We start from the raw sequence: 21,501 nt of genomic DNA, 5'->3' as shown, positions 1-21,501 counted from the left end.
TTCCTTAAACACAAGTGACAATTATAGAAGATTATGTCAGTGAAATATATTACTGCAAAGAAATAAACCCAGCCAGGTTTCGGCAATTTGCTTATTAACTCTGAATGAAAATTACAGCCATAAATTTTAAAAATTTCTAAATGTATTTTTTACATGTAGGTTTTTTTTTAATGAGTTGCCAATGTTGTATTCTGTAGAACAATATATTACATTTAAAACAGGAATGTCTAAAAAAATAAAATATTCATAGACTTTTAATGATTTTCATAATCTATTATTCTACATGTTAAATATAATAGCAGGTAGACTGATCTCAGATTAACAAGGGAAAGAATACCAGAGTCTTGCTACAGAAAACACTGCAACTTAAGGATAATCATTCTCAATATTTTTTATTATAAAAAACAATCAGACTTTCAAATGAATTTTAAAACTTTTTCAATATTATTTAATGAAAAAGTCTCATATTCTCATGTATAGTGTATATCAACATGTACTATTTATCTGTCATATTTAATGAAAAACACCATTATTGTACGCTTGGAAAAATCCTTAAACCCATTCTCTAGTGAGCGTCCACCATAATTTAAAGGATATTTTCTCCACTCAAAAAAAAAAAAGAAAATCTATGTAAAGACTACAATCATTAAAAACCAAAGCAATACCTAGTTACATGCTTTACATAATCCCATGAAAAAATAATTAAATTGTTCCTAATCCCTGATGCAAGGCACGTAAAAGCACCCGCACAAAACATCCATGTAAACAGCAATACAGTACATGATTTAAATAACATGAATAACTTTTACACGGCTTGACCTAGACCAAAGGAAAAATAAAATCTATCATGGCTACAGCTAAAAACCATGTTAAAGTTCACAAGAATTTGTATCTCTTATTATAAAAAGAACAGGCTATATAATCTTTAAAAAAAAACTTCATAAATATTTTCATATTGAGAAACAACATGCTCCCTGGGTAGGAATAAAATCAGAATATTCAGATGTGATCAGGAGTAAATGCAAGTGGCATTTCTGAATACCCAGCTTTGATATCCACCAGGCCAAGTAGTCTGGACTATTTGCAGCACCATGGAATATGCATTAGAAAATCACAAAAGTCCATTACTTCAAACTACCCTTGACATGAGGTTCACTTAGTCCACAGTAACAAACAGCAATGGTGCAGATAATTTTTCTAAAATTACTGGCTTACTTGATTTATCTAGCAAGAAAAATTCTGTATTATTTATTTTAGTACATCTCATGTACATAAAGCACCAGTTTAAATAAGATTATCAAACAATCTCCAGCCTCTTGTTACTCAACCTGAAAGTTCATTTCTCATCATTTCTATGTTACATGCTAAAAGTCAAGGAGGATAAAATTAGAATGGTGATAGATACTGAAAGAGAGACATTCAGTCTCCTTCCTGTCAAATGTTAGGTCTCTCAAGTAAAACACAGATGAAGTAGCGAAGTTTAAAAGGTTTTCTGCATTCTCTGGAACTTACCATCTAAGCAGAATAGTTTCTTCCTACTAGAGGATCTGCAGCTGGGGGTGAGAGGACCAAAGGCAGGGCTCACGCCCTGGCAGGTAAGGCCAAGTTAACCTTGCTGCTGCAAGGCCATACTCTATATTTCTACTGCAAAACAACCTCACAAATGCTCACCACTGGTAAAGCAAGGAGGCCTGAGTGTGAACACAACTCAGGAAGCCCATTAAACACTGCGAAAAACTACCAGATGAGACTCCACCAAGGGTTAACCTCATAGATGAAAATCAGCACACTTGCCTCTTTACCAGCGGGAATCTTATTAGCAGCATGCCCTTCTTAGGCATGAAAAGGGAGAATGGTGCATCTAAGTTTACACACAGTTCATAGTCAAGTGTAAAGATGCAGACTCTTGCATTTTTAAATTACAGGTTAAAAGTGACACCCAAAAGAAAATTAATTTCTTCATAAATGAAATACAGTTTTATAAAAAAGCTGGAATGATGGTTAATTCAAATACAAAAACTCATATACAGAAAAACCCTTTTTCTTCCTAAACTACTTAGGTCCGTACAGTGGACTCCACTGTACCTTGATCACAACACCCGAATAAAATACGAATAAAATGCTTCAGCTATCAAACCGAGGGCCACTTGACAACTGCATTAAAACTGCAGCATTTAAGCAGGGCTGAAAAACATCATCCTTAATCGTGGTTTCCTTCTTGTTCTTGCGTCCCACAGTGATTAATAAATGAAGGGATCGGGTCTGTAAACGACTGGGTCATCCACTGTCCATTTGGAATGTCACTGAAAGTTGATTCTCCATTGTCAGCAGCTGGGATGGGGTGTGGGAGGGAGGAGAAGAACATTACTCTATTTAAAAGCTTTAAGTGATATAATTAGGAGATTTTAACAGTCCACTGTAGGAGAGTTGCTACTAAAATAGCTAAACAAGCTTCTTGAAAACAACTTAAATTTCTATTCTAAGGTACAGGACTGATAAATTCTTGTTATTCAAGGAGGGAAATGCACCAAGGAGGACTTCCAGTCAGTAACTTCAAGAAAATCAGCTGTAAAAGCCTGTGTAGTTAAACATTAATAACCATCGAATTTTCACTCTAAATCACTAAATAGACTTTTTAAAGATTTTTTTTTTTTGATGTGGGCCATTTTTAAAGTCTTTATTAAATTTGTTACAATATTGCTTCTATTTTGGTTTCTTGGCTTTAAGGCATGTGGGATCTTAGCTCCCCAACCAGGGCTTGAACTCAGGCCCTCTGTAGTGTAAGGCAATATCCTAACCATTGGACTACCAGGGAAGTCCCCCAGTCACTAAATAGATTTTTGTATTTCCATTCCCATTCTTCAGTAATTAACTCTCTCTTACAAAAAAAAAAAAAAACAAAACCCTCTTTCCCCAATCCTGGCAAAACCATCTTTGAAAGGGACAAACAAGGCGGAGTGGACATACCCAGCCCATTTGAAGAGAATCCGCAAGGTTCACCAGGGCAGGGGTTTTCATTGTAAGCACCACCATACGCTGCTTCATAACCCGGGTCGTATTTTTCTTCCTTTACAGCCATCTTCTTTGCGTCCTCTGTGAGGAGGGTAAGAGGGATTTAAAACTGATTTTGTGTAACAATTTTGAAGGTGGCTTTACTCAGCAATTATCAAGAATAAATCTTTTTCTTGAATTTCACATCCATGGAAACAACTTTCATATTAAACTATTTTTAACATAAACAAAATAAACTCCTAAGAACTGTAAAAGCCTAAGAGATTTAATTTTAGGTGACCTACACTCCTGCTTGACTTCTCAGCATATGTAGGAACACCCAGATTAGACTGGAAGCCCTTGGTAAAAGGAGATTTAAAAAGTGACTAACACTTGTTATCAGAACACTCTGGCTGCCAATAAATCATTTTCTTTTCTACTGCTTTTAAATTCACAACATACTTTCTATAAGGAAGATATACATGACACGAACAACAGAACTGATTAATGGTAACGCACCTTGGGCGAGCTGTAGGTCAAATGTATATTGCACTTCTTGAACGTCTGTGTTTCGTTCAATGCCTTTCAACTGATCTCGTAAGTCCTTCAGTTTAATGTAGTAATGCACTTTGTCCTGGGCGCGGGGAAACTGAGCACATCTTGCACTGGATGATGGCATCACATAGCAGAGCTAGAATCATCATAACATTTTAGTTACAGAAATCTTATAATTCTATTGAATCCACTCATACTGAGATTAGAAAACTTCTTTTTCTTTGGGTCAATAACTTGATATTTACCACATATCAATATATGTAAAATCAGTAACAGCAGTTGTGCTTGAGTTCAAATTTCTAATATTTACTTATTACAAAGTCAATAAATCAAAACCAATGAGTCTTTTCCCCCTCAGTGTTTGTACAAAAGGGCATATAAGTATACAATGAAAAGTCTTTCCTCCTAATTCTGTTTCTGTCCACCTAGTTCTCCTTCCCAAAAGCAATCTACATTGCTAGTTCCAGAGGTATTCCATGAATTTAGAATCGAATGTGTCTGATGATGTGTACTCTCCTTCACCCTTTTTAAAAAACACACAAACAGTAACATGCTCTACTCCCTGTGCTGCACCCTGTTTTTTCACTCAACAATGTCTCTCAGAGATAACTCTGTATCAGGTATCTACCTCAGAATAAGTTTCCTTTTTTATAGCTGTGTAGTAGTTTCATAATTTATTTAACCTATGGGCATTTAGGATGTTTCCAATCTTTTAAAATTATAAACTGTAGTGAAAAACCTTGTACATATTTAAATTTGAATATATATATGACTGTATCTACTGGATAAATTTCTAGAAATGGAATAGCTAGAAAGTAGGATATTTGCATTTATCATTTTGGATGACGGTGACAAACTGTCCTTCATAGAATATATCAAAATATATATCTTATATATAAAAGAGTGGGGCTGCTCAATTATGGACTTTCCAGTTGCAATTTTTTGTAATTTTTAAATTGGCCTCTATACCATGTATTATAGGAAAAAAACCCAAACCATTATTGACTTATTTTGTTTTGCTTATGCAGTATTTAGAAAAGCCTGATTCAGAGGTACAAATGGTACCAGGTTTTGTAATAGCACATTTTTCCAGTCTCAAGACCGTCTTCAATTAAAGTGATACAGAAACTTGAAAAAGCAGATGTTTTTCAAAGCTAGATCACTAACATCATCAATACCTATGAATATTTCATGATAAATAGTAAGTTTTATAAGACAAATGCACTCACAGATCATTGTAGGAGCCAAAACTACCTATCTCGATATGATTCAGTCATTTATTATTGCACTACTGTGATCACACGTCCCAAGAGATGTACCGAGGCTCCTCTGGCATTACAGGGACAATAATGCTCCTTCTATAGGAAGGAGTGAATCATCTCTGCAATTTTACCCAAGGAGACAAGGGTATACCTCTATTTAAAGAGTGATCAGTGCTGCTGCTGCTGCTAAGTCACTTCAGTTGTGTCTGACTCTGTGTGACCCCATAGACGGAAGCCCACCAGGCTCCCCCTTCCTTAGGATTCTCCAGGCAAGAACACTGGAGTGGGTTGCCATTTCCTTCTCCAATGAGTGAAAGTGAAGTTGCTCAGTCGTGTCCAACTCTTAGTGATCCCACGGACTGCACCCTACTAGCCTCCTCCATCCATGGGATTTTCTAGGCAAGAGTACTGGAGTGGCTTGCCGTTGCCTTCTCCAGATCAGTGCTACAACCTACTTTATCAATTACACATTTACTAGTTAAAAACAGAAGAAATTATAAAGGAAGTTAAAATATATACCGGCAGCAGAAACTATATTCTGAAGTCTCCACAGAAACTTGTTGGCACACTGGCTTATCATTTAAAATATCGTCTACAGCACAGAAGTCTGTGCATGTGTATTTTTATTTCAGAAGTTGTAAACAAAACTTAAAACTATATTTAAGAAGCAAAATTTGAACCAAATGTCTGTAGAAACTCCACAGAAATTTATATAAAGTTTTAAAACCAATGTGTCATTGTATGATGCCCTTATGTATAAGGACAACAGCACCAAATGCCAGTCAGGTTGGCAGGATGCCTGTCTGAGACTGGGTTGTTCTGTTTATATGGATCTAATGTGAGGCTGGGCCAAGATACACCAACAAAGGGTGATAAGCAGTTTCACTGATCAGAATCGTGTCTATAATTACATGCTTGTTTCACAACTGAATAAGGGCTAACCCACTAGAATTTGGCAAGAACATCCCATTAAATGTATTTTGAATGCAGCATATGAGCAACCTCCTCTCAATATTTTGGCCAAATAATGTAACTAACGTAATGTTATAAAGGGATTTATCTGACAAATGTTTCTTTTTCTAATACAACTGTAAAAGTATCTGAATTAATCTGCAACTGTTAGTTCAAGTTACTATGCAGATATTATTCCACAAAATACAGTGTTTTTTAATGGCAAAAATTACAAATGGACAGAACAAATAAAAAGGGAAAACTAGCTAGAAAAAAATTTGTATTTATCTGATTTACAAATGCAGTTTTAAGGACTTACAGTTTCTGTGTCTGGGATCTTATGGGGTTGAAGTCCAAACTCTAAGTTCTTAACCTTTACTCCAAAAACTTCCTTACTAAAAATTTCGTAAATACCTAAAATGAAATACAAATATATTTACATTGCCCATAATGTTAATCAAAGGAAAATGATAAAATTTAAAAGTAAATCTTACATTTTCCATTAAACACTGCTATTCGTGGCTGATATTTCTGTAATTTCTGCACTAGAATACGTCCTCCTTCACGAAATTCTTTACTAAAATTGAATTAAAAAGTAGTCAAAATATAAATATGGCAGTATTTATAATGTGCTAAATTAAGACAGCTTTCAATAAAAAAGTAAATCATAAAACTGTTATGCTCAGTTTGAACTAGTTAGATACCTAGGATGCTCCTGGAGTGTGTAAGGCACAAGTATGGCCAAGGTTCCAACCTATTAAACCAAACGTTCCATAATCACCTGGAAAGATCCTTGCTGCCTGGTGTTGTCCTTTCCACCATATTGGTAAATCCAATACCGTATTTCCCCGGTAGAGTGTGATCATCCATGTGACTCAGTTGGACCTCACTCAGCCCTGACATAAATAGGCACTTCCCTGTGGAGAAGAGAGTTTAATTTACAAAAAGTTCAGTTTATTTCTGTAGAAGGTCAAAGGTTTTTCTGCCCCATGAATCGATGTGGGTCTATTCTTGAAATTAAAAAAAGAAAAAAGATTTAGTATATTTAAAAAATTATAACATAGGTCAAATACCATACCAAGCAGCTATTATGTGCTGGGTACTATGCTAAGTCCTTCATATGGATTATTTCATTTAATCATCATAGCTATCTTATGAGATATCACTATTATTTATCTCCTTTTAACAGGGGGTCAAAGGAAATGCTTGTTGAATATACAGCTAGGCAGCGCAGTAAACTCTGAAACTGTTTAGCTTTTTAACAACTGGAAGTAACACCACCTGCCCCTGGAAAACCCCAAACAGATAAAATATACACCAGTGACTCAGGGCTTCAGACATACTGACAGAGGAGAAAATAAAAAGTTAAATACCTCTAGAAATTTTTTTTTTCAAATAATGGAGACAACATGTTATTAGTTCTAAAAATATATTACTATTATTTGTCCTAAAAGTGTTTTTCTTTTCTTTTTTCTTGGCTGCACTGCATACATGTAGGATCTTAGTTACCTGACCCATGGCCCCTGCAGTGTAACTGCTGAGTCATTGGACTGCCAGGGAAGTCCCCTGTCCTAGAAGTTTTTAAATGCTGCACTAAGATAATCAGAGAGTATTTCCTGATAATCTGTTGCATTCCTGATTGTCTGTTAGGCAGTGCTAGATAAGATGATTTATATATAAGACAATACAACAGGAGTTATACTTGGTTTTAAAGCTCACTCTACAAGTATGAGGGTCTTTAATACTAATTTCTGCTAGATGGAAATTATCCGTAGAGAATGTCTACAATCAGAGCATTTCTTAACTATTACAACTTGATGGCCAATGTATTTCATTTCTCCTAGGAAATAAGATGAGTAGAAATCTGGAAAGGTATTAAGTTTTCTGTCTGCATTGGCATGATTACTATTACTATTCTGTAGATAAATAAAAAAAGAAAAATTGTTTTAAAAAAAGATAGTAAAACTCACTGAAAACAAAAGAGAAAGTATTCCTTTCCATACCCCTCCACTCTTATAAACCAAAATGTTAAGTGTCAGAGGATTTCAAACCTTTCATTTTTGTGTACATACACATTGAAAAGATATATGTATACTTACTCAACCAGTTTCTTTTTAAAAACACATTTTGGTTTAAAAAATACCAGACAAACCCAAACTATTAACAAGGACATCTAGTTTAAAAGTAAAATAGTAAAAGAAGGTTAACCACTTACAAAAATGATTTCCAGGCCCAGGGTAGTGATGCCCTTTGTAAGCAGCCATCAGTCCTGGATTTATGCCAATCTACAAAACAAAATGTTTATATATTTTAGTCTTGAAAAGTAGGCTTACATCTTAGGGCTTCTGTGGAGGAGTGGTGAATTGATTAAAATAAAAATTTAATCCAGCATCATAAGCTTTACCAGTTATCTACTCTTGACCTGAACAAAGTATTCCATTTTGAGGAAAGAGATTTCCTTTACATTAAAGTTTTGCTGTTTTTTTTTTCCTTTGTGGCTGCGTTGGTGTGGCTTGGGGAATGTTCCCTGACCAGAGACTAACCCTGGGCCCTGAAAGTGAAGGCCTGGAATCCTAACCACTAGGCCAATGGGGAACTCCTTGCTGCTGCTTTTAAAAACCAGTTTGAGTCCCTTATATCCCCAGCACTCTCACTCCCAACTGTCCTGGAACAATCAATCAACCAGAGCTCATGTCCAGCTAAAAGTCTGTTTCTCAGCTTCCCCAAAGCAGCTGACTCTACATCACCTACACAGTTGTCTACAAGCTGATGTTTCCTACAGTTACTGACAAAAATAAAAGTTCAAAATCACTGTTATCATTCATGGAGAAACCACACTGTCATGCAACCTAAGTGATTCATGTGGATCATTTCGTGTAATTGCCAGAGGACCCACTCTATCCTATTATCACGCCTGCTTCACCAACGGGCAAATTAAGTGTTCAGGAAGGCTAAAGCTTGTCCATGGTCATACACCCACATGGCAGCATCTGAAACCAGACTGCCTTGCCCTAGAGCCCACCCTCTTAAACACACCCATATGATACAACCTGAAGAAGGTGACACCATTTACCACGAAAAGGATTCTCAGAAATGGTTCTTTTCAGCAAAATACTCTTTGCAAGGATATGGTTAAGTCATGTTAATCCACCAATGCTACTTATAAACCCAAAGGAGGACAAAATCCTTACAATTACAATGTCCAGATTGAAGGTCAAAATGTCTGGGAGAGTCTTGGTCAGCAGTTCAGCTTCTGAAACACCATTGAAACGGTCCACTTTTCTTTTCACTTTAAATGTGTCTGTAATTTTTTCTTGCTTCTCTTTTGACTTTGTGGACTTGCCAGATTTTTTGGCCTCAGCAGGTTTTGGGGGCTCCACTGGCGTTTTTGGTTCTGTTGTTCTGGGTTTTCTTTTCCTTCCTTTTGGAGGAGTCTCTGAAACACAATGATTTCCAGGATATAGCTGCAGAAAACCTTAACTTAGAAACTTTATCAGCTTTCCCAGAAAAGTCACCCATCAACATCCTTAGCCTTCTCTTCTATTTCACGACATCACTCTCCTCTGTAACGTCTCCCCCTTCCTTCACCGGAGAACTGGGTCCATGTGGTTCCAACCCCACCTTCCTTCCTCTGCTGGCAGTTCTTGGGATGAGAGATCCTTAACAATCAGACTGATTTTCCATACACTCTCAGCTGGCATCATGGCTTCTCCAGGGACACAAAGTAGCTACATACCATTTATAAGAATTCTAAATGTAAATACATAAATAATTAAATGAACAAATGAAAGAACAAATAGAAAAACAGGGAGGAAAGGAAACATTTTAATTCAGTTTCCCCATAATTTCCAGCAGAAGAAAACTTCAAATGGCTTGTGGGCTTCTTTCCCCTGAACTGAGTGTATATTCTGTTCTTCACACAGTTGAAGAGGTGACTTGAGGGATGCCAGGGATGAACTCTGGGCAGGCAGTGTCTGTCTACAGGTAAGACTAGGACTCTGATCTCAGGACGTTAAACAGCTTCTCAGCCTTGGCCCTGCTGACATCTTAGGCGGAATAACTTAGCAACCGTGGCCTCTACTCACTAGATGCCAGTAGCATCCTGCCAGCCATGATGACCAAGTGTCTCCAGACAATGCCATAGACCCCTCAGGGGAAAATTACCCGTGGACAAGGACCAGTGACATGAAATTATCCAACAGGAAGCCTTGCCTTTTTACCCACGACTCCCCTAATATGGCTCCTCATCTCTCAGGCCCCCAGCCTATTCCACTACGATTTGGCGTTTTCTCATCTGGGCCTTCCATCCATCCTCTTTTGTCCTCACACTGCTTCAGCTACTGCCTGTGCCAAGGGATCCACCTCCATCAGCTTGTAGCTGTCCTAGTGCTTCCTGCTCAGAAAAACAGAAGAGTTGAAGGCAGGGGGACCTTCAACGCAGTGGAGTTACATGTGCTCTGCAACCATAAACTGAAACTCAGCACTCTGCTCACACCACACTGATGCACGGGGAAAATCATTACCCTCTCCCCACCATCCACTGCTGAATCTGTCCTCTTCTCTTCTAACTCTGTCTTGGTGAATGGTACCTTCTTCGTTCAACTGCCTGGGAGTGACTTCCAGACTGCTCTATCTTCCTCACCCCCCTGCATGAAATCCATTAACATGGCCACGCCTCCAAGTTCTGCCCTGCTCTCTACCATCTTATTTTATCTATATTATTAGATATATATTTTACATATCTCTGTTACAGTCTATTCTCTAGAATATTCAAATATCAATCTATTTATTAAGTCACTCTCGGTTTCCATCCTGTCTATAGCTTCCTATTGCTTTCAGAACAGAACACACATTCTTTAGGTTAAACAAGCCTTGCTTGCCCTCATCAAGACTCCTCTCTCACTACTTCTTTGCTCCATTCCAGTCTCCATGACAGAGAATTATGATTTTCCGATCATGTCATGTTTCTTTACATCTATAGTTTGATGCATGCCGCTCCCTCGGCCTGGAACTTTCCTCCTCCCATTCTTCCTGCACTACTCCCTCACCCGTGAGAGCTCCATGAAGCTGCCTCTGAGCCTCAGTCCGAGTTAGGCGCCAGCCCCACAGCATCCTGTGTCCCTTTTCACCACTTGGTGTGCTGAGGAGTTTCACATTCACTTTTATTTTCTCCTATGAGATGATTTGAGGGCAGAAGCTATGTTCTTTTATCCCCCCAAACCTATCAGAGTGCCTGAAACATAGTAAGTACTTAAAAAGCAGATTAAATTTTTTAATACAAAAACAGAGTTAAAATTCATCATTAAATAAGTTGGCCTTCTTAAATAAGTTGGCTAATGCAATGCTAATTTTCTAAACTATCCTGGTGAAAACTACCTTGTGTGGATTCCTGAGCAGGTGCTGGGGCTGGAACTTCGGTTGGCATTTCCTGCGCATTCATAACTGCCATATTAGGAACTTCAGTCATCATTTGTTGGAGTGGAAATGTATAAAAAGCTTGAGCTTGCTGAAGAGAATAGCTGAAAGGAGAATTAAGGATAAGACAGGAAGACAAAATTATCCAAATGTAAATTTAAATGATCTGCTCTTAAAAAACCCCAGGATTCAATTATTTCTAACCAGATTATAGAATTTATTTAGAGTTGACAAAAGGAGCAAAGAGAGGAGGAAGATCTATTCCCATATGTACATTTACCCCATCTTCACCTGGTGCCTACTAACCAACTATAATTAACTCTCACACACTGATGTGTCATCAGTAAAACTTACCAGTCCTGTTAGGCAAGCCTATACTTTCCCTGAAATGAGATCATGGGAATTTTCTAGCAGAGCTGAAAGGCCCACCAACCCATACAGAGTTGAAATATCCACAAAAATAATTTGCATTCCTACCTTCAGTATCTAATTCTCTTGTCACAGAAATCCTCTGCAATGTAACCTTTTTATGTTCAGCTTTACTGAGATATAGTTGATACACTGCAACACTGTTAAAGTTTAATGTGTACAACAATGCTGACCTGACACAAATATACTACAGAATGGTTACCATCAGAGCCTCAGCTAACAACTTCCACCAGAGCACCTAATTACCGTTTCTTTTTTGTGGTGAGAACATTTCAAATCTGCTCTCTCAGCAACTTCCAAGTACATCCTTCAGGATCATTAGCTAGAATCACCATGCTGTGCATTTTTGATCCCCAGAAGCTGTTAATCTTGTAACTTGAAGTTTGTGCCCTTTGACCACCATCTCTGCATCCTACCCCCCATCCTCTTTTTTAATGGTCGCTGGATTTTTTGCCATTAAATGAGGGTTAGAAATAGATATTTCTATAAATATCTGTAAGTTTATGGGAAAGACCACTCTAAACTCTTCTGAACATGATTTAAATGCTGTTCAAAGTGTTTTGTTCAATGTAAGGAACACAGGCCTTCACAATACTGCTAAAAAGTATTTCTTGGGGCTATAAACTACTACCTCAAGCTGTTGCTATCAGCACAAAGCTAAGGAAGTAAACACATGTTTTATGAAACTCGAGTGACAGCTGATGCCAAAAAATGCCATTAAATAGGCAGAAGGAAGAAAAGCACTAGGAAATAAAATGAGTAACTACATTCACCATTTGGAGAGAAAAGCCACGTTTTCTCTGACAAGCTACTCAACGGTTTTCTCTTTCTGTGATGTGTAGAGAAAGAAAACAGGGTGCTCAGAAAGCAGAGGTTAAAAAGGCAAACTTAAAAAAAAAAGGCAAACTAGTAAACTGTAAATGGGTGAGCTTCACAACATGTAAATAATATCTTAATAAAATGTTTTTTGTTTTGTTTTTTTAAAAAAGGCAAACCAAAACATTTCCAGGATCAACTTAAATGGCCCGTGCAGACACAGGGTCACAGGCTATTGGCGGGGTAGCTAGGTTAGAACACTGGATACTGAAAGAAAAACTGGGGCCCAAACTCAATGGACAAACCACTGGAGAAGCATTTTAGCTTCAAGCTATCTTTAAGGGGTAAGATGGTAAAGAAAAGGTGAAGAATTCGTAAGAAAGATATTAAACTATCTTAAAAGAGTTTTATTTCTTTAAATATAGTTTTCAAATTATACAAAAAATAAAGACAATACGGTGATTTACTACACTATGTACATCAACATGAGAATACTATGCAATTACAAAAATTAAGTTTATTAATATTTAAAAGCACAGAAAATGTTTAATATAAAGTGGAAAAGAATACAAAATGGCATTGTGAGCCAAAGCTGCACATAGAGAAAGCATGTAGTAAAGGACTAGAAATTAAGATGTAAAACTGAAAAGAAGCAAAGGGCTTAACCTTGCCTGGCATGAAGTCAAATGTCCTCTTTTTTCACACTTTTCTTTAGTAATACTCATGGCACTTTTGGATGAACTAGTTGTTCCATGTTAAAGACTCAGATATTCTAATGAGGAGCTGGATATAGCTGAGTTAGTTGAGAGATCTCGTGTGGCTGCCCTCTGGAAATTCTAGTGAAATATAATGTGATTTTTGATAGTGACCAGTAACAGGTTCCTGAGACGCCAACAGGCCCATTCAGCTTGAATATATAAAAGAACACTCCTGTGGTCACAGTGAGTGAGCGGCCAAAAGCATGCAGGAAGGTCTGTTCTTAGCTTGTCACACCGTCATCAAGACGGCGTCTCACCCTCCCCCATGTTTACTGTTATGGCTCTGAGTTTCACACATCTGTCCCATTTTGAGCACTTCACAAAAATCCACTCCTAAAAATATATAAATCAGGAAAACAACATTCACATTACAAAAGGGTTGTGAACTTAAAAAAATTTCCAAAATGTGGCTCCGTTAGCACACTCTCAAATCATTAAATTCTGAGGTTCAAAAACTGAAAATCGAAGTTTTAGATGTCAATGGGCTGAAGAAAAAGTAAAAAATAAAGAGAAAACGTGGTCTTATTTTAGAGATGTGTATCAATTTAGAAAAAAAAATTCAGAGACTTGTCTATAATATAGATGTGTCCCTTAATTGTTCTAAAATTATCCCTGGCACTTTATCATAAGATGAATTAGAAAGGAAATAGAGAAGGTTATGGATAATAGAATGTGTAAGTTCTGAGGTAATATACTCTTTTTGAGCACTTGATGTAGCTTGATCATCTTAACAGCTTCCTAACAACAGCTGGAACAAAAGGAAAGAGGGTGGATTAAAACATTCTTACTACTTGGCAGAAGACAGCATTCCACCTGTATGAAAACCTTCATGAACTACAATTCTGGATAATTTCATTTCCTATTATCTAATAAAGGTTAAGTTTGGAAGCAGCATGAACCTATTTCAACCTTAATGTGGATATAATTCCTAAATACATTTGCTCTATATATAAACATAGGATACCTGTCCCTTCGTATCAGAATTCTGCAGTGTTTATAACAATAATTTTCTCTGTATGAGAGACAGCAAAAGAGGTGCAGTTAGTTAAGTCACTCATCCTCTCAGGACCTCCACTCCCTCCCCGTGAAAATGAGGGTGAGACTTCTGTGATTTCCACATATAAGGAGAAAGTGCAGGAAATAGGACCAAATCTGTCCAGACTCAGAAGAGGCCCTGAAACATTTTAATTTTCTGTAATTCCCTGATGTCCAACTCAGGGGTATGACAAATGATTTTACTTCCCTGTTGACTTTTCTCCCCGATCACCTCTGTCTGTCCTCGATCACCTCTGTCTGTCCTCGGGACGATGGTTCTGCACCTCTCCCCTCTTCCTGCAGTTAACCCTCTACTCTCTCCTAGCCTCCATTTAACACCCTCTTCATGTGAACAGTGCTCAAAGGACTGGTTTTCTACCACTGTCTGAAATTTGATCAAGTGTGCATTTTTGAACTGTCTTTCCCAAAATACACAGAAACACACATACAAACACATACAGTCGATTAAGAAAGGAGTCCAGTTAATTCGGATTTTGCTGTATTTCAAAAAACTAACACTTGGAGGTTTCTCTAAGATGAGTAACTTCTTTAATCCTCAGTCATTTCCCACTGTTCTAAACATGTAAGTTGCTTTTTCCCTAAATATATTTGTCTTAGTCCCTTCAGGTTGCTATACAAAACACCACAGATTGACTGGCTTATAAACAACAAATATCTGTGTCTCACAGTACTGGGGACTGTAAAGTTCAAGTTCAAAGTGCTGGCACACTCAGTGTCTGGAGAGTGCCTGCTTTCTGGCTCATTTTAGGTTGCCTTCTTGCTGTGTCCTCACGTGGCAGAAGGGGTGAGGGGTCTCTCTGGGACCTCTTTCACAGAGACACTACTCCCGTTTCGGTGGGCTTGAGCCTCATGACCTCATCACCTCCAAAAGACCCCATCTCCCAATGTACACACTGGGGCTTAGAGGTTTCAACATAAGAATTCTGGATAGACACAAACACAGAAACATTTTACTCCCTTCATTTAAACAAGCATATATAACACTGAACACTTACAAAATATCAATGTTGAATAAACCAAATGCTCAACCAAAAGGGACTATTACATAAATTATGATGAAATACTATCCTAGCTATCTAAAAGACTATAAACAAAGCTGAGTGCCAAGCGATTGACGCTTTTCAACTGTGGTGTTGGAGGAGACTCTTGAGAGTCCCTTGGACTGCAAGGAGATACAACCAGTCCATCCTAAGGGAAATCAGTCCTGGGTGTATTCACTGGAAAAGACCCTGATGCTGAGAAAGATCGAAGCAGGAAGGAGAAAGGGACGACAGAGGATAAGATGGTTGGATGGCATCACCGACTCAATGAGTTTGAGTAAACTCCGAGAGCTGGTGATGGACAGGGAAGCCTGGTGAGCTGCAGTCCATGGGGTTGCAAAGAGTCAGACATGACTGAGTGACTGAATTGAACTGGACTATCTAAAGTCTACATTCAATATTGCTAAGTGGGAATGTGTGTATTCGCTATGCATTACGGGGTACTTGCTGTGCACAATCTATTTAGATACTGTGAACTCAAAAACAGAACAAGCCAGAACCCCCAATTTATTGAACTCTTCTGCATACAGCATAATTTCAAGTTTCCTCACTATATGATCATTTTTCTGGAGCTTAAGCTAAAATAAAAACGCTCCATAGCCTCATTGACCTGAAACTGAGCACGGTGATAAAATTTTTCATTCTGGAGACACATCACAAAATCCATTACCTTTCCTGGCACCCACATTATACTGTTGATTCATACTGAGTTTACCATCAGTGAAAACTGCCCTTCACAGCTGCTCCCTCATCTCACACTAAAAGATGCTTCACATTCTAGTCAGTTGGGACTAATCTGGATTCTGACTCAGTCTATCAACTCCACAAACCCCTCCCAGAGTTGCGTCACTCAAATATTTTATCAGCGTGCCATTAGCACCTCGAAGCTGTTAAACAGCGAAAAGCTGGGGCAGGAGGACTACATGGCACATCAGTATAGACCTCTCTTCCATCTGCCTTTGATTCTCGGTAGTAAAGCAGTTTTGATTTCACCCAATATGACCACCATTGCCAACATCTGCTGGATCATCGAAAAAGCAAGAGAGTTCCAGAAAAACATCTATTTCTGCTTCATTGACTATGCCAAAGCCTTTGACTGTGTGGATCACAAGAAACTGTGGAACATTCTGAAAGAGGTGGGAATACCAGACCACCTGACCTGCCTCTTGAGAAACCTGTATGCAGGTCAGGAAGCAACAGTTAGAACTGGACATGGAACAACAGACTGGTTCCAAATAGGAAAAGGAGTATATCAAGGCTGTATATTGTCATCCTGCTTATTTAACTTATATGCAGAGTACATCACGAGAAATGCTGGGCAGGATGAAGCAGAAGCTGGATTCAAGATTGCCGGGAGAAATATCAATAACCTCAGATATGCAGATAACAGCACCCTTAGGGCAGAAAGTGAAGAGGAACTGAAGAGCCTCTTGATGAAAGTGAAAGAGGAGAGTGAAAAAGTTGGCTTAAAGCTCAACATTCAGAAAACTAAGATCATGGCAACTGGTCCCATCACTTCATGGGAAATAGATAGGGAAACAGTGGAAACAGTGTCACACTTTATTTTTTTGGGCTCCAAAATCACTGCAGATGGTGACTGCAGCCATGAAATTAAAAGACGCTTACTCCTTGGAAGGAAAGTTATGACCAACCTAGACAGCATATTAAAAAGCAGAGACATTAAACAAAGGTCCGTCTAGTCAAGGCTATGGTTTTTCCAGTAGTCATGTATGGATGTGAGAGTTGGACATTGAAGAAAGCTGAGTGCCGAAGAACTGATGCTTTTGAACTGTGGTGCTGGAGAAGACTCTTGAGAATCCCTTGGACTGCAAGGAGATCCAACCAGTCCATCCTAAAGGAAATCAGTCCTGGGTGTTCATTGGAAGGACTGATGTTAAAGCTGAAACTCCAATATTTTGGCCACCTGATGAGAAGAGCTGACTCATCTGAAAAGACCCTGATGCTGGGAAAGATTGAGGGCAGGAGGAGACCGGGATGACAGAAGATGAGATGGTTGGATGGCATCACCGACTCAACGGACATGTGTTTGGGTGGACTCTGGGAGTTGGTGATGGACAGGGAGGCCTGGCATGCTGCGGTTCATGGGGTCGCAAAGGGTCAGACATGACTGAGCGACTGAACTGATCTGAAATGACCACCACCATTCCATCCTCATCTTCCCACAAGAGGCAGTGGAATTAGACTTTGAAGTTACACTGCCTGGATTCAAACTTCAACTCTGCCACTAACTAGCCCTGTAGGCAGGTTCCTTAACCTTTTCACATCCTCGTTTCCACATCTGTAAAATGGGAAGTAAAGCACCTAATTTATTGATTGTGAGGATTAAATTAGTTAACACATGTAGAACACTTAAAACAGAGACTGGTAGGGAATTCCCTGGTCGTCCAGGTTTGGACTCAGCTTCCACTGCCGATGGCACAGGCTGGGGAATAAAGATCCCATAAGCCATGTGACCAAAAACAAAAAAGCAAACAAAATCCCCAAAACAGTGCCTGGTATATAATGCATTTGTCATAAGAAAAACAAAGGCAACAGGAGATGATTAAATATTTTAGGTTCTCCTGTCATCTTCTGATGCTATCTAACCTAGTATCATTATCAAAAGAGGAAAGAACCTAGCCGGGTAGGTCTTGCTTTATTCAACTCACACTGTTGCTTAATGATCAGTAGCTCCTTTTAAATATGCTCAATAACCACTGAGAAATAAAAATTTTATTGAGGATCAAAGTCATTAAATTCCATGGCAGATTCTACCTTTGGAAAATAAAAGGGACCCATGTGTTTATATTTGGGCTTTAGGCCCCTCCCCTGCTGTCTGCAGATTCTTAAAGAATGTTGTAATCTGGCCTCTCACTTGAAATACAACTGATTTGGGCCAGGAAACATGATTTCTGCTAGAGCACCTGAAACTTCTCTTAAATGCCCTCATCGATCTTGAGCTTTTAATCTCTCTTATAGACATCCATTTGCCATTTTTCATCTATACTCAATTTTCTTAACATGAAATGAAAAAGCAAAATCAGAACTAAGTGCTTATGTTTTCTGTCATCTAACATGTCAGTGAACTAGGAAGAAAACCCAAACCTTTCTTGTCCTTCTTTTTGTCTACACTAATGAAAACAAGTTCTTAGTCTCTTTAACATTTCTAGAAAGTCCAATCTCATCTGAGGGTTAATCTTTCCTGTCTGTATTCTCAGTGGTCTGTTTCATACCTTTCCAGTTATTATTGATTCAGCATCCTACTTCCCATCTTTTTCACGCTTGAGCTCATTAGAAACATTCACCGGTCCTCTTTTGCCTTTTCTTCTCTCTGGTTAGTACTTTTTAAGACTCTTGAACTCTCTTCTCACTCTTAAAAAAAGGGTGTACATCTATACGTTTTTGGAAATTAATCTCTTCCAAAATAAAAAGGAAATTATACCAAACATTCCATGATGAGCACAAAGTCATGGATGACAAAGCACTACTTTCTCAGGATTACCGGGGGCCTGAGTCATTTCAGAATTCCCAACAAAAAACTCCTTAGAGTATTAACACAGAGTTCCCCATACTTCCCAAAGTGAAAATGTTAGAAGTTAGAATAAAAAATGGCCTATAACCCAATGGATTCAGTTAAGACCAAATAGAAGTCACACAGTTTTGAGTTAAACTTTGTACCAGAGAAACCTATTACCTTCCTGTAAGACACTCCCTGTGTGCACTGTGTCACAATGCAACTGGACTCTGCTATTTTTTCTTTAAGGTACTTGAGCGTGCTGATTTTGGTGTCTCTGAAGGGCCTGGAACAAATCTATGGATACAAGAGAGATGACTGCAGTTTACTTAATGGTAGGCGTTGACCGAGGTTTCAATTGTGATCTGAATGAAGATCATAAACACAGGAGCGATTTCCACAAGTTTTATTTGTAAAGTTCTTTAGGGAAAGAAATGGAGTTCTTTATTTCAGGATTTGATTCACAATGTCAGGATGAAGTCTGCACTTTATCTCCTTCCCTAAACTCTAAGACAATTTCTGTTGGTTACTAAAGCACTCCCCTTCCACCTAACACTGACTCACAGCATGTCAGAACCAGATTCCACAGACGCCCTATTTTACAGACATTAACAAGCCCAGAGAACTTCAGTGTCTTCCCCAAGTTTAGAGCCCCAAATCAGGACAATTCTTAATGAGGTCTAACAGTATTGTATTCCTATGTAAACTTTTTTTTTTTCTTTTAAAGGACTCTGTTACTAAGTTTTTCATTTGCTTTTCCATCAGAGGTTCCAATTTCGAACCTGCTTTTGCAAAACTCCCCACGCACCTCCCACTCCCCAAACGGCACATGACAAGTAAATACTTAAGATCGTCCCCAAGACCACTAGAACACAATTTTAGACGACTTATTGGAAGTATTATTCCTAGTTTCAGAATTCAAGAGTTTTAGAATGGCAACGTTATCCACCTCGTGCCCCTTAGGCACACCGTTGAGGAAGAAAGCTACAGTAAACCTACAACTCAGATGAAAACTCCTAGAGTGATACATGTGACACTTCATCCTTACAGCTGTGCATGATAATGGAGGGTGAAGGGAAACGTAGCGGAGAAAGGTAACGGAAAGAAACATTAATTGGAGACTGCTGGTTGCTTACGATCGCATTTTAATGTCAGCAGTCCTGGGTGTTCATTGGAAGGACTGATGCTAAAGCTGAAATTTCAATACTTTGGCCACCTCATGAGAAGAGGTGACTCATTGGAAAACACTCTGATGCTAGGAGGGATTGGGGGCGGGAGGAGAAAGGGACGACAGAGAATGAGATGGCTGGATGGCATCACCGACTCGATAGACATGAGTTTGAGAGAACTCCGGGAGTTGGTGATGGACAGGGAGGCCTGGTGTGCTGTGATTCATGGGGTCGCAAAGAGTCGGACATGAGCGACTGAACTAACTGAACTGAAGAGTCTGGAAGGACCAAGGTAAAGAGTGGCCGGAGCGGGCCGCCAGTGCGCTTGCGCGGCCCGGACCTAGGTACAGGGAGCGTGGTGTTAAGGATCCCCTGCGTGCGTGCGTGTGTGTGCGTGCGCGCGCCCGCGGCCTGCCCGGCGGCGAGGGGCACGGGGGGAGGGGCGGCGTTCCTCCCCGGCCTTACCTGCTCGCGTTCTCTGCTTCCATTCCCTGCTGCCGCTCGCGCGCGCAGCTACTCGGGCCCGGCAACCAGCGACTCTGTAGTACCGCGGCGCAGGAATGGCGGTACGGTAATAACCAGACACTCGGACTCGACTGCTGGCAGAACTCGGACAGTGGCTGGTGCCCGGCTCCTCCCCCAAGCTTCCAATTCCCCCTCCCCCACTACAGCGCCACCCTCAGCGCTGCGCTTCCGTCTGCTCAGAGCCAAATCCCACGCCCTGTGGTTATCACGTGATGCCCGGCCGTCCAGTCCGGTTCGCGCTCCTCTCGTTGGTTCTTCTGCTTGTCGGTTGGCCTTTCGGGAAGGGTGGAGGATAAAAAGGCTGGGAGGGGGAGCGCTCTGCTGACGTAAGCTTTTGTCCTGCCTGACTGTTCGGTGGTGGGCGGGTGCTTGCGAGTTGGTGAAGTCCTCGGCGCTGTAGGTGCGGATTTTATGCTTTTTAGAACTGTCCGGGCCTTTACATCCAACATTTTATTATGATTAAAAACAGTGCTTTGCATTAATTACCAAGTAATTACTGTGATGTAAGAGAAAGAGGAGACTTTACGGTCAGATAATTTGGGACTCCTGGGCACTGTACCATTTGGGGCCTCAATGTAAAAGGGTTTTGTAAAATGTGAAACTTTACATAAGCGGTTCTCTGCTTTACTCTTAATGTGTAGAAAAAGTTCGAAGTCTGTGAGAGTAGATGGCATTCAAGTATGACTTCCTCCTTTCAACCTTCTGGACTAACCCCTCATTTCTTGATGACTTTGCCCCTCGTGTTTGTTTCATTAGTTCTCAAGTTATCACTGGTTTTTGTATAAGGACTTCATTAACTCTGCATGAAAATAGGCTTTGCTGTTTCTCTAGTTTGCATGATGGGAGACATGGCTGCTGTTAGCTTTCCATAGTTTATGCTGTCGTAGTGCTGCTGCTGCTGCTAAGTCACTTCAGTCGTGTCCGACTCTGTGTGACCCCATAGACGGAAGCCCACCAGGCTCCCCCGTCCCTGGGATTCTCCAGGCAAGAACACTGGAGTGGGTTGCCATTTCCTTCTCC

General features: G+C 39.5%; 3 protein-coding genes across 4 annotated transcripts in view; 2 read left to right on the top strand and 1 right to left on the bottom strand.

Annotated features, from left to right (window-relative positions):
* GLT8D2 (glycosyltransferase 8 domain containing 2) overlaps positions 1–19,133 on the top strand; it is a 61,541-nt gene extending 42,408 nt beyond the window's left edge. Inside the window, exon 10 of the mRNA XM_088837155.1 lies at positions 19,037–19,133. Within this exon, the coding sequence (XP_088693281.1) occupies positions 19,037–19,044 (8 nt within the window). The 3' untranslated portion in view covers positions 19,045–19,133. The remainder of the gene's footprint in view (positions 1–19,036) is intronic.
* Positions 119–20,607, bottom strand: TDG (thymine DNA glycosylase). 2 transcript variants are annotated; one of them, XM_055396811.2, is made up of 11 exons: positions 20,422–20,573; positions 18,968–19,084; positions 11,136–11,278; positions 8,951–9,195; positions 7,975–8,044; positions 6,541–6,676; positions 6,254–6,336; positions 6,079–6,173; positions 3,511–3,682; positions 2,968–3,093; positions 119–2,331 (listed from the first exon to the last, which is right to left on the bottom strand). In XM_055396811.2, exons 3-11 carry the CDS (start codon positions 11,227–11,229, stop codon positions 2,201–2,203), a joined length of 1,152 nt encoding a protein of 383 aa, XP_055252786.1. In that variant the 5' UTR covers positions 11,230–11,278; positions 18,968–19,084; positions 20,422–20,573; the 3' UTR covers positions 119–2,200. The 2 variants fall into 2 exon arrangements, with proteins under 2 accessions (XP_055252786.1, XP_055252785.1); XM_055396810.2 differs by lacking the exon at positions 18,968–19,084 and having other exon boundaries at positions 20,422–20,607.
* The window catches only part of UQCC6 (ubiquinol-cytochrome c reductase complex assembly factor 6), a 13,333-nt gene continuing 12,217 nt past the window's right edge, over positions 20,386–21,501 (top strand). Inside the window, exon 1 of the mRNA XM_088837157.1 lies at positions 20,386–20,522. The gene's annotated coding sequence lies outside the window, so the exon portion shown is untranslated. The remainder of the gene's footprint in view (positions 20,523–21,501) is intronic.

This window comes from Moschus berezovskii, chromosome 6 (genome assembly GCF_049115385.1).
Source record: "Moschus berezovskii isolate FMDL1 chromosome 6, NW_MosBer_1.0, whole genome shotgun sequence".
Lineage (NCBI taxonomy): Eukaryota > Metazoa > Chordata > Mammalia > Artiodactyla > Moschidae > Moschus > Moschus berezovskii.
The sequence above is the reverse complement of the archived record's forward strand: the minus strand, read 5'-3'. Positions and strand labels throughout refer to the sequence as shown.

Excerpts from the sequence above, each read along its gene's own strand:
- TDG (XM_055396810.2), bottom strand. The coding sequence starts at position 20,444 with ATGGAAGCAGAGAACGCGAGCAG. Across the intron at positions 9,196-11,135 it reads TGCTCAGGAATCCACACAAG|AGACTCCTCCAAAAGGAAGG; the intron begins GTAGTTTTCACC and ends ATTGTGTTTCAG. Across the intron at positions 6,677-7,974 it reads TGGGCCTGGAAATCATTTTT|GGAAGTGCCTATTTATGTCA; the intron begins GTAAGTGGTTAA and ends TCTTCTCCACAG.